Source organism: Equus asinus, chromosome 5 (genome assembly GCF_041296235.1).
Source record: "Equus asinus isolate D_3611 breed Donkey chromosome 5, EquAss-T2T_v2, whole genome shotgun sequence".
Taxonomy (NCBI): domain Eukaryota; kingdom Metazoa; phylum Chordata; class Mammalia; order Perissodactyla; family Equidae; genus Equus; species Equus asinus.
In genome coordinates, this window is record NC_091794.1 from 20,712,559 (window position 1) to 20,726,129 (window position 13,571).

Here is a 13,571-nt window from a genome sequence, read left to right on the forward strand (position 1 = left end):
AAATCATCTCCTCAAAGATGCCTTCTAGCAATGCCATTCCTAGCACTTTCTATTTCCTTGCCCTGATTTATTTTCCCTTTACATTTATTACTACTGCTAGGCGACACTGTATTATATATAAATTTATTTATGGCACATTTTGCACCTCTCACCCCCTACACTGTAAGCTCTATGAGGGTAGGGCCTGTGCATTTCTTATTCACTGCTATATCCCCAATGCTAATATGCCTAATATAGTGCCTGGTGGCCAATACATATTTGTTGAATGGCTGAACAGACGCAGACTGAATGCCAAATAATGTAACTTAGCAAAGAAAGCACAGACATCAAAATATTAAAGAAAACAATGGCTAACTTAAACATAGCAGTCACCTAAGTAGCTGTATCCATATACAACTACACACCTCACAAAGCTGCCTTTGCTGAAAACCTATTGGGAACTCTTCTGCAAGAATTGTTTTCAGAGCCAGTTTGTGAATTACACGATTGGTCTTTTTACTTCATAAGTCATATTGTGTTTCACCAAAAACTTTACAGTGTAAAAAAGGCAAACTGAGCACAGAAAATACATGAGAATATATTTCAGGCTCTCAAGACAAGGCCTCAGAAGTTTAGATGACTAGTGACATCAATTGACTAGGTGTATCACCTCTCAAGAACATGGACTGAAAAGGGTTAATGCTCACAACATGAAGGTGCTGGAGTATGAAATGAAAAATACACAATTTGGGCATACGTAAAATTATCTGAGGACAAAGAGGTAACTTCTTATATTTCTCTTCTACTGCTAACTCCAAAAAGGCCGCTGCAGGTGGGTTGCTGCTAGACTGTGTTCAAGACCGTTTGGCTGAGGACTCACCCGTTCTTCCAGTCACTCGGTATCTTCAACCTGCCCACTCCAGCCCACGTGGCGTTTGCACTTATCTTCTCCCACTGATCCAGCCATACACCATCTCCTTCATGAGTGTGGACACTCTAAAGACTTTCTGTCTTAAAAAGTATTATTTCAAACAGCTAACGAAGAAAGGAAAACCCTTAGGGCAAAAGAAGTGAAAGAACAGGGAAAATGACAGTAATATCCTGAGTTTCAGGATGGTAGCTTATTCAAAAATATATTTAAATGTCATAGGGCGAACAGAACACTGAGTTCGTGTCTCAGAAATTCTTCCTCCCAGTAGGGAACAGAGAAGCCCACCCAAAACTATAATCACTCTTTCCCCTGTGTATTCCAATAGTATTGGCCAGACAAAGAAAAAGGGAATGGGTCCTCTTAGGCAATTCCACTCATCTCCTTTTTGGTAGCAATAAGGGCAAATGAGGATTAAAGATAATAAGAAGGACTGGAAAGACAGACACACCAAAGGTACTGTGTCAAGATTCTTTTGAGATGTGTTCATAAATGAATGAGTTATTTCAGAGCCACACAAACAAATCGATCTCTTTACTGGAGAGGCACACCTCTCACCTGTATATTATTCAAATATACTAACACATGAAAGATCACATCACCTTGTTTATGGATACATTTAATATCCCTTACCCTTCCCACCTTTCAAAACATAATAGTATACAAAATATAAAATATCTTAAATATTTATAAAAATCGCAAGAAAAAAATAGAATGTATGAAAATATTTTTATCTGAGTTCTCCCCCATTACTGAGAGGCAGCTTAGTTTGCCTTGAGTTCATAACTGTTGAGTGGATAGGAGTATGCCCTGCCTAATACTATTCTGTCCCGGAGGAGCTTAAATAAAACATAGTAGTTGCAGAAGAGGATGAGAGCCATGGAAAGTGTGTGGTTCCACTTCTCCGACCGCAGTAAGGAATAGAGCTGGTAGAAGACGACGCTGCCCTCAATAAGGATAAGCAGATTTAACAGCCTTAATGGACGATGAAATAGGAACTGTAAGGAAGTTAAAAAGCAAAACATTATTTCATAAAAAAGTAAACACTGCACTTATTCTTACAAATTTTCTCCTAAAAATTTCCTATTTATAGGTTCCTATAGGCAATAACAAATAGATCTGCTTATTGAATATCAATCAGGCTATTTCTTGCTATAGAGACTCAAACCTTTTCCTTTTTGCTCAAGGAATAATGAAATTTTATTTCACGGCCCCTGAGACATGAAAAGGGATTATACTCAAAAGAACTCTGTCTCTGAAGACTGTTGGGTTTGTTTGGGGTTTTTTTTCCAGATATTGAGAAGTAGGGTGCACAGAGACAGGACAACGAGGAAGGAAGGAAAAATTAATCAGAATTAGAGTGTGGCTAAAAGCAAGGCTCACTGTTTTCACTTCCATCAAATTCTTTAAGAGGCTAAATCCTGGTTTACTAACAAAAACATAGTAGGAATAGAAAGGTTTAGGTCTTAGGTTGCAAATTGTGGTAACAGCAGTATATCAGATCTAAAAGAACTAATTTACACTTCAAAGCTCAAATCTGAGAATAAAGCCAAATTATCATGACAGCTCTGAAAGGCAGCCAGGTTCTCAGGGTCCTTCAAGAGGAAGAAAATGCTTAACCTGGGTTTTATTACATACTACCATGTATAAAATTGGCTCTAAATTAATATTCTAAAAGGACTCAGGCAATTTCAGATTCTGTGGCAATTATAACAATTATAATTAAAGGTGCTAGTAAGCAATAAACTGAATGACTAGAAAGGTGAGGACAGGCTTTAAATTCTAACAGCTACAGGTAACAGGCACATTTTAAATGAGTGTTCTCGAACTTTGAGTGCCTAAGAATCATTTCCAAATACGCAAATCCCTGGGATCCTTCAGAGATTCTGATTCCGCAGTCTGGGCCAGGGCCCCAGTCTCTGTTTCTGAAGAGTGAGCCTGGTGGTTTATATGCAAGGAGACCAAGGACCACTTTGAGAAGCGCTGATTTTACTGTTTGCCAAATCAGTAATAAGTTAATTTCCCTAATCCTTCTTCTTTGGATTCTACCTGATTCTTCAGCTGTCCAACACTAGGCAAGGAAAATACTTATTTTTCAAGCAGAAAATTCTGACAAAGCATCTGCTTATTGTAGGTTTCCAGGGGATAGCAAGGGCCAACAGAAGACATTAAAGGCCTATGGAATTCAGCTGGGTGAATTAAATATTCCATGTAGAAACCAAATACTTATGAAGTTGTGACTTAAATCCACTCCTCCATCTTAAGGCAATCCCACAGGAGCCTAGGAAATAGTTGTAGTTTCCTCATTCAAGGGCCTTTCACCTTCCCCATGCTCCTCCCAACCCCCACCCTGCCACACCCTCCCCGACCATGGTATTTAAAAGCATCCTGTCCTGATGCAAGTTCTCAGTGTTTCATTGGTAGCAAATACCTGCAGAACCAGAAAGTCTATGTACCCTCACAAGGAAATGGGAGGGATGGATGGGAGGGAGAGAAAAAAGGATTCAAGTATCTCAAAAAAAGATCTCCAATTCTTTTTTTTAGACTATGATGTCCGTTCAAAGGCAATGCACTGTACTACTACAGTTATTTTCACTAAGAACGGTCCCCTACGTGCACCTTCTTTCCCCCACTCCCATTGATCTGCTGGCCTTTTACAAGTAAATACTTCTGCCTCCTGGAGCCAGAATTTCTGGAAAACTGAAAGATCAAATAGAACATAACCCAAGGCATAGTAGATTCAAATGAAACAGAAGCTGAGTTTAGTAGGTGTCTATTGCTTTCTCCTTTTAAGACTTTTTTCCTTCTAATTCAGGAGAAGGTAAAAGTTAGGCCACAGATCATGGCATTTATCTTTCAAAGGGGAAGTCAAGGTATTTTAAGGAGATGATACATATGACAAATACCCAAAAAATCCCATTACATTATTACTATATTAAATACTGCTTAAGGATACACAGATACAATATAGTAAGGATACCACTAAACCAAACTATTACAATAAAAATTATAAGATAAAAATAGAAAGGCTTAAGTAATGGCCTACTTGTTTCAAGTAATACTAGACTCAAATTCCAACGTAACTAGAGAAACCAGCCAAGCTGTTGAAGTTGGGGTAACAGTATCTGACCTTCAAACTGCCTTTCAGAAGATATTTCCAAAAGACAGGGCCCAGTATTACAGCAGTAGTCATTACCAGGTATTAATTTCCTAGTATGTGCTACATACTGTGCTAGATGCTTACACACAGAGTGGCCTCCTACCACCCCTAAGCTTATGTTTGAAAAGAAATAAGTGATACTTGCATAAAAGCGGGCATGGGATACATCTGAAGGCACTGCCACGTTGTAAGGCCCCATGGCTCTATATAAGCATCTGCTGTGTCGCACCAGCACCCCTTGAGGCCATATTGTATTTTCTGACCAACTAAGGGAGAAAGAAATGCAATGTTAGCAAATTGGCAATTACAGATAAGATAGCATCTGGCAAGGCCAGCTTTATTTCTATGGAAGGGATTAAATATTCAAGGCTTCATCTGCCTGAATTCTGAAAGCACAGTAATTCCGTGGTCAGACTGGAAGGAGTTAGAAAGGATTTGTTATTTTAACTTCACTGCCGTATAGTAAAAACATGGCAAAGTGATACAGTTAACTTAGTGTGAAAGGACTTAAGAGGCTTAGGAGAACAAGCAGAAACAAATGTGGAAGTAAGGCATCTAAGCATTTTTGAGCCAGGAAATCGAGTGCAAGCAGGTGGACTGTCATCTCAATCCCAAGTGAGCAGAGTCTACTTGTGGAAATGCAGGAGGGAATGAACAAGAAGAGAAAGTGGATGGCAATAAGAGCAGTGGAGAAATTAACACGTCAAACTAGCATGACATTTGCTGCAGAGTTACATCCCAAAAAGTTATATAGACAATCAGCTTATTTATCACATACTTCAAATGCCTCATATATGCAAGAAACTATACTGAAGAACACAGAGACACACAAGGTACTGACACAAAGACTTTTCTTTTTACCACTTTCTTGGTTTATTTTTATAGAAGTTTCTCTAGGAAAAAGAAGTTACGGAAGAAGCTTCATTCTTTCCAGCACCAATGTAATAGAGTTGGGGTAGGGATGGGGATCTTCAGGTTAAGCTTTTAAAAAAAATCTAAGTTAATTCATCTCTTCCTGATTTTGGAAAGGTTAGTTTCCTAGGGTAAGAACTGGGACAGCATTTTAGATACGTTAAAAAAAAAAATTCTAGCACCCTGAAGCTTTCCCAGTTCAGAAAATGTTCCGTCAGCCTTGCTCACACTTACCAGCATTAAAGTGATGATAACCTCATGGCCATGTGCCATCAGGAGCCTGAAGATGTACAGTACTAGTACTGTGGATTGTATTTTCAATTTTTATTGAAATTTGTCCTTTGCCCACAGTCGGGTTTCTTTTCAGCCTGGCCCAATCTCTTTCAGTTCCTGGGCTTGAAGGCCTGTGCTAATCTGTATCAGACATCAAGGCAGATAATTGAAGGGAGGACTCTGAGGGGGAGAGGGGAAGGGAAGGTCACCTCAATCTGTCCCACTTAATTAGGAACGAATTTCTAGGGGATGAAATTTGTGAAATGTTCAAATTATAAAAAGGAGGAAGATGAAGATGGTCCAGGTCTGAGAGCAAGGTATGACGAAGGACTCAGAAGTGAGAACACAAAAGGATTCTGAAGTTAGCCATTGTGGATCATAGGGACCATGCAAAGAAATGACTGACAAGGGGACACAATGAGAGGAATACTGAGAGAATTCAGTTAGGGACAGTTTTCATTTAAATGTGGGAATAGCGGGGAAATATTCATTAGTGAGTTTAGGAAGAAAAGAAAAAAATTATAATGCAGGACAGGAAAATTACTAGAACAAATTTGCATTTTTTAGAAAGAAAAGATGAGAGAAGCAAATTCCAGCTGCCTAAGTGTGAGATGATTAGCTAGCAACTATTTAGCTGTGGTAATGAAGATGAGAAGATGAATCCTACAGTCCTCTAAAGAAAATTAAAAACATATCATGATTCTTTGAATTTGGGCAAAAGGTTAAGACTGAAAGAAAACTCCAAGATTATAGCTTGGGAAACAAATTACAAACTCTAGAGTGACTGGGCAGTTGAAAGGTAGGAGGCATTTAAGGAGGAACTGGGGATGGGGGTGGAAATGAGTTAATGTCCCCTGTGTTCAGTTTAGAGTGATGGCAAGCATCCATGTAGACAAAAACTAAAAATTAAATGTTCAAAGCCAAGATCAAGAATGACATACAAGCAAATAAATATGATCAGCAGCATGTAGAAAGGTGTTACATGGTTTTACCCTCTAGCCTACTCACATGTGCTGTGGAGCATTGCTGTAGGACCCATGTTCGAGCTTCTGCCACTTGCCCAGGTGAGCAGCTGATTTATGTAGCAAATCACAGTACTTGGATGGCAGCAGTTGTGTGGTGAGCATGACAAAAGCATTGATCCACACCATAATGAGGTGCTCGCACGACCAGCGCATGTCATAGTACTGGGTACTCTGGAAGAGATCAGAAGACAGAGAAATGTTCCATGCACTGGTGAGCAAGAAGGCAGGGATGGGTGCGTGTACATACGCCCTGCAGACAAATGCCACACTGAGTCACACATGCACTGGTTGTCCTGCTGTCCGTGCAGAAAGTTCAAGAGCAGAGTCCTCCAAAATCCTTCAACCTGACTTTCTGGCTGTATGAGTTAGGGCTGGGAGGGAGAGGCAATTTTATTTTAAGTGCTTCCTTTCTAGAAGAAGTGAGTGCTCTCAGTGATTGACCACTCCGGTTGCAGATGTGCTTCTCAATGGGTGAAGGAAGGGAACTACAATGTTCCAAAAGATTTTGGGCTCAAGTGACATCCAGACCATTTTTCTTTTCTACTGAAGTAAACTGAAGTTTAGGTAAAGGTTAGATTATATTCAAGAAAACTCCTGATAATCATGTCAAGATCAACCACAGTAGGCTGAATTTTATTGATTCCTCAGTCCTCTTAAGCTACTATATACCGATTCTATTATAAGTACAAGTTTTATTCTCCCGGGAAACTGAAAAAAAAAAACTTAAAAAAAAAGGAAAAGAAAAAAAGGGGACCACCACGGGTGCATCACATATATGGAAATACCTATCCGCCAACCAGGAGCGGTATTAGTGCACTCCAGATGCAGCCGAACTCCACCATCCAGGCTGCCAAAGGGGAGACAGAGAAAAGGGGGATTAAATAAGACCAACCCAGTTTATGTCATTCACACACAAATCCAGCAAGCACATAAAAGCAAGTGACCACTCACCTTCACAAAACACAGGGGAAGAAATGCAACATAGTAGGCACTGAAGAGGGAGTTGAAGAGAACTTCCTTGATTCTGTGGTTGAAATCTGCTTTCAGACATTCTACTTCATTTCGAATGAGGTCTGGAGACAGGGGGCAGCTGTGGGTGGGGATGGGCGTGGCATTATTGAACTGTTCTTTTAACGACTCCAGCAATAAGGAGAGGAAGTCTTTGGATTTGGCCAAGCCACCCACAGTGGAGGCAGTTTCCTCCACTGCCTGGTGCTGGACCACATAGTTATAGTCTGTGAGAAGAAGATGAGCTCTACTATCTTGGTGGAAACAGCAGAGAGGAACATAAACACCAAACCTGTAGAAAAAGGTGAATATGAAATGAGACCACAGATGCCACCAACATTAGATCTTATAACTACGTTAGTAAAACAGTGATGATTCACCACAGCAAATATAATATGGCAGGGGCTTTGTTAATGGTAAATTCATTATTTGGGAAACTCTTTAACTAATTTCTTCCCACAAAGGCAATACATATTCATTGTAGAATAATAGAAAACTACAGAAAATCACAATGACAAAATACAAATCACCTAGAAATAAGCATTTTTACATTTTTCATAATTAGGTGCACAGACTTTATACTTTTTTCTTTTGTATGTTTAGCCTCATACAGTATAAACTGTTTTGGTCTTTTGTTTTAACTTTGGGTGTGTGTTTATGTATGTACACATGTACTGAGCATTTTCCCAAATCATTTAACATTTTTCTGTAACAATTTTTTTTTTTAAAGATTGGCCCTGAGCTAACACCTGTTGCCAATCTTTTTTCTTCCCCTTCCTTCTCCCCAAAGCCCCCAGTACACAGTTGTATATTCTAGTTGTAGTTCCTTCTAGTTCTGCTATGTGGAACACCACCTCAGCATCGTTTGATGAGCAGTGATCTGAACCAGTGAAACCCTGGGCCGCCAAAGTGCAGCACGTGAATTTAACCACTCAGCCACGGGGCCAGCCCCTCTGTAGCAATTTTTAAAGATACTACAGTATTCCCATATAGATGTACCAAAATTTACCCATTTTTCTCTTGTGGGAAACGAGCCATTTCTTATTCTCCACTATGATAAATATCAATGGGATAAGCACTTTCCTACACAGATCTTGAGTGCATGTGCTAACTTTCAAACGGCTTGCTTTTCACTTCAAATTTCCCCTTCTTAATGGGGCTCCCCTGCCTCTGCCCTACATCACCACCCTACTACCACAGGCATTCCTAATTCCCCTTGCCTGGTTATTTCTCTCCATAGATCTTACCGCTCCATATATTTTACATGTTTATTAGGTTTTTTTCTGGGTCTATCTTCCCCTCACTACAATGTAAGCTTCACAAACCTGAGATTTTAGTTTGCTTAATTCACTGCTGTACCCTTCATGCCTAGAATAGCGGCTGAAAATTAATAGGCACTCAATAAATATTTGATGGATTAATCAAAAAAATTCTAGAAGTACAATAAATAAACTTCTATTAGTAGAATTACTTGGTTAAAGTATTAAATATTTTTGAGACTTTTCGTAACTTCTTATAGTTACTCCAACTTTTGGTTCCTTAAAAAATTTTTAAATACTTCCCCAAGTCCTCATTAAGTAACTTCCACAGTGTGACCTAGGTATTGCAAATAAGTCATTTCACTGACATAAATTCAGATATTAAAAAGAGCAAATAAAAAAGGTCTTATTTAGTTATAAAAAAACAGACAAATGTCAGCTATCATAGTTTTCTATAGAGGGAGAAATGATGAGCTTATTAGTAAGTAACAGGATGGTTAACAGCAGCTCCAGGATCCAATGTGAATGGGTCCTGGAGCAGCAGGGTGGGAGGGATAAATGTGGAAGCATCAGGCAGAAGAACTTGCCCATGTGCAAAACCGCGAAGGCCAGAGAAGGCTATAGGTTCATTATTGCTGAACATGGGAGGGTGGGGCAGTCAGAGGCTGGGTATGCGGTAGACTGCAATGATGGCCCCATTTCTCTACCCTTCCTTATAGTCTCACCCACTGCCATGTAACCACACAGCCTTCATTCTGTGGGTGAGGTGCCCCTGCCCTATCCCCATACTGGGCTCAACAAGGTGACTTGTATTTGGCCAAGGGGATGTCAGCAGACATGCTTGCGATCAGAAGCTTGAAATGAGCTTGCACAGTGAGACTTGCTCTCTTGCCACTCTGTTAATTTTATGTGATCATGTCCAGGCCCGCCTGCCAGAGCATGAGAGATGTGGAACAGAGCTGAGCTGTCCTAGTTGTCTAAACTGATAGCCAGTCAATCCCACCACATGTGACTGAACTCTCAGCTAAGATCGGGATATGTGCAATAAACACCTACTGTGGTGTGCTACCATGGTTTTGTGGTTGGTTGTTACAGCATTATGTAGCAACAGACAACTGATACAGGGTAGAATAAGAGAAACTGGAAAGGTACCATCAAAGGCTTAGACTATGGAGGACTTTGTAAGGTAAAGGAAATGATTCATTAAAGAATTTTAAAGAGGGTTAGTAACATGATTCAACTTCCATTTTGAAAGTCATTCTAGTGACAATGAAAAATGGAATGGAGGAAGGCAAGAATGGATTACCAGAAGACCTGATGGAGGTTTAGAATGCAATAGCAGAGATTATGGAGAGCACTGGAGAGATTCAAGATAAATGTAAGAGCTACCGCTGCTCATCTTTGGATTTATTTACCCTCACCTGCAAAGCTGAGAATCAAATAAAAAAAAAAGAGGCAGAAAAAAGTCCCTTTCTTATCTTATGAATAAATAAGAAAATAAAGATGTGGTCATTGCCATTGTCTAGCATTTTAAATTTCTCATACTTAATTTTTAAATTGAAGTCAGATAAAAGTTAGATTATACAACTTTTAAAAAGTAAAGGAGGTAAATATATTTAAAAGTAAAATTTGTTTAAAGTACATGCTTATTTCATTGTTTCATAGGGGTGTGGAGAGCCTCCACAAATAAGCAAGCTTCTTTATATACATAAATTGAAATGAAAAAGCTTGCTAGCTATTTTGATGATGGCAATCCTCTTAAATTTGGCCAAAATATTCCTTGATAAATCCATAACTAGCCTTTCATATCAGATATAACTAACCTTCTTATTGATTCAACTAGCTGTTGATAAACAGAATAAAGTATACACCTTAATCTGAATCATGAAAAATGGTATTTATAACATACAAAATTCATTTTGTAGGAAAAAGGGTAATATTAATGAATTGAGTTGATGAGTGCCTTAAATAATTGTTTAAACACTATAATTAGACATACCCTAGTACAACCAATAGAAAGATTCCTCCTGCCATCCTTACCCACACAATCTCTGATTATACCTTGATTTTATACTGTGACTACACATATAAATTCATGCTTACACTTCAGCACCATAAATGGTATAAAGCAATGATTCTCAAACTTGAGCAAGCATCAGAATCATCTGGAGAGCTTGTTAAAAGACAAATTACTGGGCCCTACTTTCTAGAGTTTCTGTTGCGGTAGATTTGGGGTAGATTCTGACAATTTCTATTTCTAACAAATTTCCAGCTGATGCTGGTGCTTCTGGTCTGGGAACCACAGTATGAAAACTACTGATATAGAATAATGGTTAAGACAAGGGTTCTAGAATCAAAAAGACCTGAGTCTTTATCACAAACTGTTTGACCATGGCAACGTTTTTAAATCTCTTAACCTGTCTTTACCTGTGGCTAATAGCCACTAATTCTCCTGTTCTGCTAGCCACTGTTCTCCTGTTCTTCCATATCAACAGAAATTTTAGTTGAGATACAGCTGCCCTACTAAAGACTTAATTTTCCAGCCTCCCTGACAATCTATCCTGCTAGGGGAGGGTGGAGCAAAAAAGATAGCAGGAGCCTGGGTCCTGACACCATGGAGCTGCCATAGCCACCCAAGACGACTTCCATACACACTGTACAGGAAAGAAAAATAAACTTATAACTTTTTAAAGCCACTAATATTTTGGATCTGTTATAGCAGACTAAATACACTACTCCCCCGGGGTATTGTGATGATTTCATGAGGTGATGTTTATAAGCACCTAGTCCAGCACTTAGCACATAATAAGAGCTCAATAAATTGTAGCTGCCTATTAACACGCAATGAAGAAAGTATTAGTCAAGTGTATACAAGTTAAACTAAGCAAGGTAGTTAGTTTAATAAGCCAATATGTACAATAAGATACCACTATACACCCATCAGAATGGCTGTAATCTAAAAAAACAGAAAACATTAAATGCTGGCAAAAATACAGAGCAACCAGAATTCTTACAGAATTGGTAGAAAGATAAAATGATACAACTTCTTTGGGAAAAGGTCTGATAGATTCTTATAAAACTAAACATACTTCTACCTTATGGTCTAGCAATGCCCCTCCTAGATATTTCTCCTAACAGAATGAACATATATCTTTGTGAAAAAGACTTGTATAAGAATGTACACTAACAGTCTTATTTTTAACAATAGCCAAAAACTGGAAACAACCCAGGTGTGTCCAACAATAGGAGAATAAACAAACTGTGGTATATTCATACGATGAAATACTACTGACACACACAACCACATGGATGAATCTCAAAAACAATATGCCGAATGAGAGAAGCCTCACACAAAAGTGTACTTACTGTCTGATTCCATTTATGAAATTCTAGAACAGGCAAATCTCTGGTGGAAAAAAATTACAACAATGGTTGCCTCTGGGAGGCAGGGGGTGTGATTGATTGGAAAGGGGCATGAAGGAAGCTCTGGAATTGTTAACGTTCTATATGGGAACGGGTTTGAGTTACACAGTATATGCATTTATCAAAACAGCAAATGTACACAAGATTTGTGAATTTTATTGTATATGAATTTTACCTCAAAAGAAAAAACTGTAAAAAATATCAAATTCTAGTTATTGATATGCACATGCTGACATATTTTGGGGGAAGTAAACTGAGGCCTGTGATTTAATTTTAAAATGCACCAAAAATAAGAATTGATGGATGGATAAAGGAATGGATGGACAGATATTGTCATGCAATTACAGTAAAATATTAATGGGTAGAATCTAGGTGGAGGTTACGTAGGTATTTGCTTAAAAATTTCTTCAATCTTGTGTGTTTAAGTTTCCATAATAAAATGTTGGTCAAAAAAAGTATGTGGGGGCTGGCCCCAAGGCTGAGTGGTTAAGTTTGTGGGCTCCGCTTTGGCAGCCCAGGGTTTCACTAATTAGGATCCCAGGTGCAGACATGGCACCGCTCGCCAGGCCACGCTGAGGCAGCATCCCACACAACACAACCAGAGGCACTCACGACTAGAATATACAACTATATACTAGGGGGCTTTGGGGAGAAGGGGAAAAAAAGAAAAGAAGACCAGCAACAGTTGTTAGCTCAGGTGCCAATCTTTAAAAAAAAAAGTATCTAAGTCTATAGGGCTTGAATATGGCATTCTTCTGTTATAAGGAGCCAAAGATCAAAGTAATTTGACCAAAAGGGTAAGACTGGTTGAGCCAGTTCATTCAACTAACATTAACCACCCTTTGTTCCAATATGGGCAGTACTAGGGGCCTTTATTTGGTGAACAGAGCTAATTAAAATATTCTCCATTAGTAGGAAGGCCGTACCTCTCAGGTTTCTTGGCACAGTCCTGGTTTATGCCTGTTGTCCTAACTGTATCCTAATTTAGAAAATAAATTATATGGTCATCCTACCCTCTGATTTTTTTCAATTTTCTGAACTCTTGGTTTATATTCAAAGAATTTCATTTTCCTTTTTTTACACTATTTTCCATTTTCATTTTTTATACTTTGTTTCATTTTCATTTTTTATACTATCATTTGCATAACCCAAATAATTTCTTAAAAGACTTACTAATAAAATGGTAAAACTGAAGTACTCACGGGTAGCCAAGGAAGAGGAGATTGAGGACTGAATGGCTTCTGAAGAGATTGACGAGGGTCCAACAAAGTACCCATCCACACAAAGTGAGCAGCACCAAGCGAGCGGATATCAGAACCATGTAGTGAATCATGGATGCTGCACCCGCCTTAGTAGCCTGAAAGTTTGGAAGCACCAAAAGGAACATTTTATAAATGACCTTATTCAAAAACAATGTGACTCAAGTAAGGACTTAGTAGATTTAGTGGAAGGTAAACTGTGTGTGTGAAAGCAAGGAAGGGAGAAGAGACGAAAAACTGCCCCATCCCACCTTATCTTCCTGGTCTGAGTTTCCAGAGCCAGGTCCACCAGTGACCCTGGACGGTAGCAAAACAAATAAAACCCTGAACCCAAACCCCGCTACC

The 13,571-nt window shown here is 38.9% G+C and overlaps 1 protein-coding gene across 1 annotated transcript in view; it reads right to left on the reverse strand.

Moving 5' to 3' along the window:
• Nucleotides 1-1,510: 1,510 nt before the first annotated feature.
• Nucleotides 1,511-13,571, reverse strand: part of TMEM39A (transmembrane protein 39A) — a 30,747-nt gene continuing 18,686 nt past the window's right edge. Inside the window, exons 5-9 of the mRNA XM_014829042.3 lie at nt 13,170-13,324; nt 7,229-7,577; nt 6,261-6,448; nt 4,213-4,333; nt 1,511-1,905 (exon numbers count right to left, since the gene is read on the reverse strand). Of these exons, the coding sequence (XP_014684528.1) occupies nt 1,672-1,905; nt 4,213-4,333; nt 6,261-6,448; nt 7,229-7,577; nt 13,170-13,324 (1,047 nt within the window). The 3' untranslated portion in view covers nt 1,511-1,671. The remainder of the gene's footprint in view (nt 1,906-4,212; nt 4,334-6,260; nt 6,449-7,228; nt 7,578-13,169; nt 13,325-13,571) is intronic.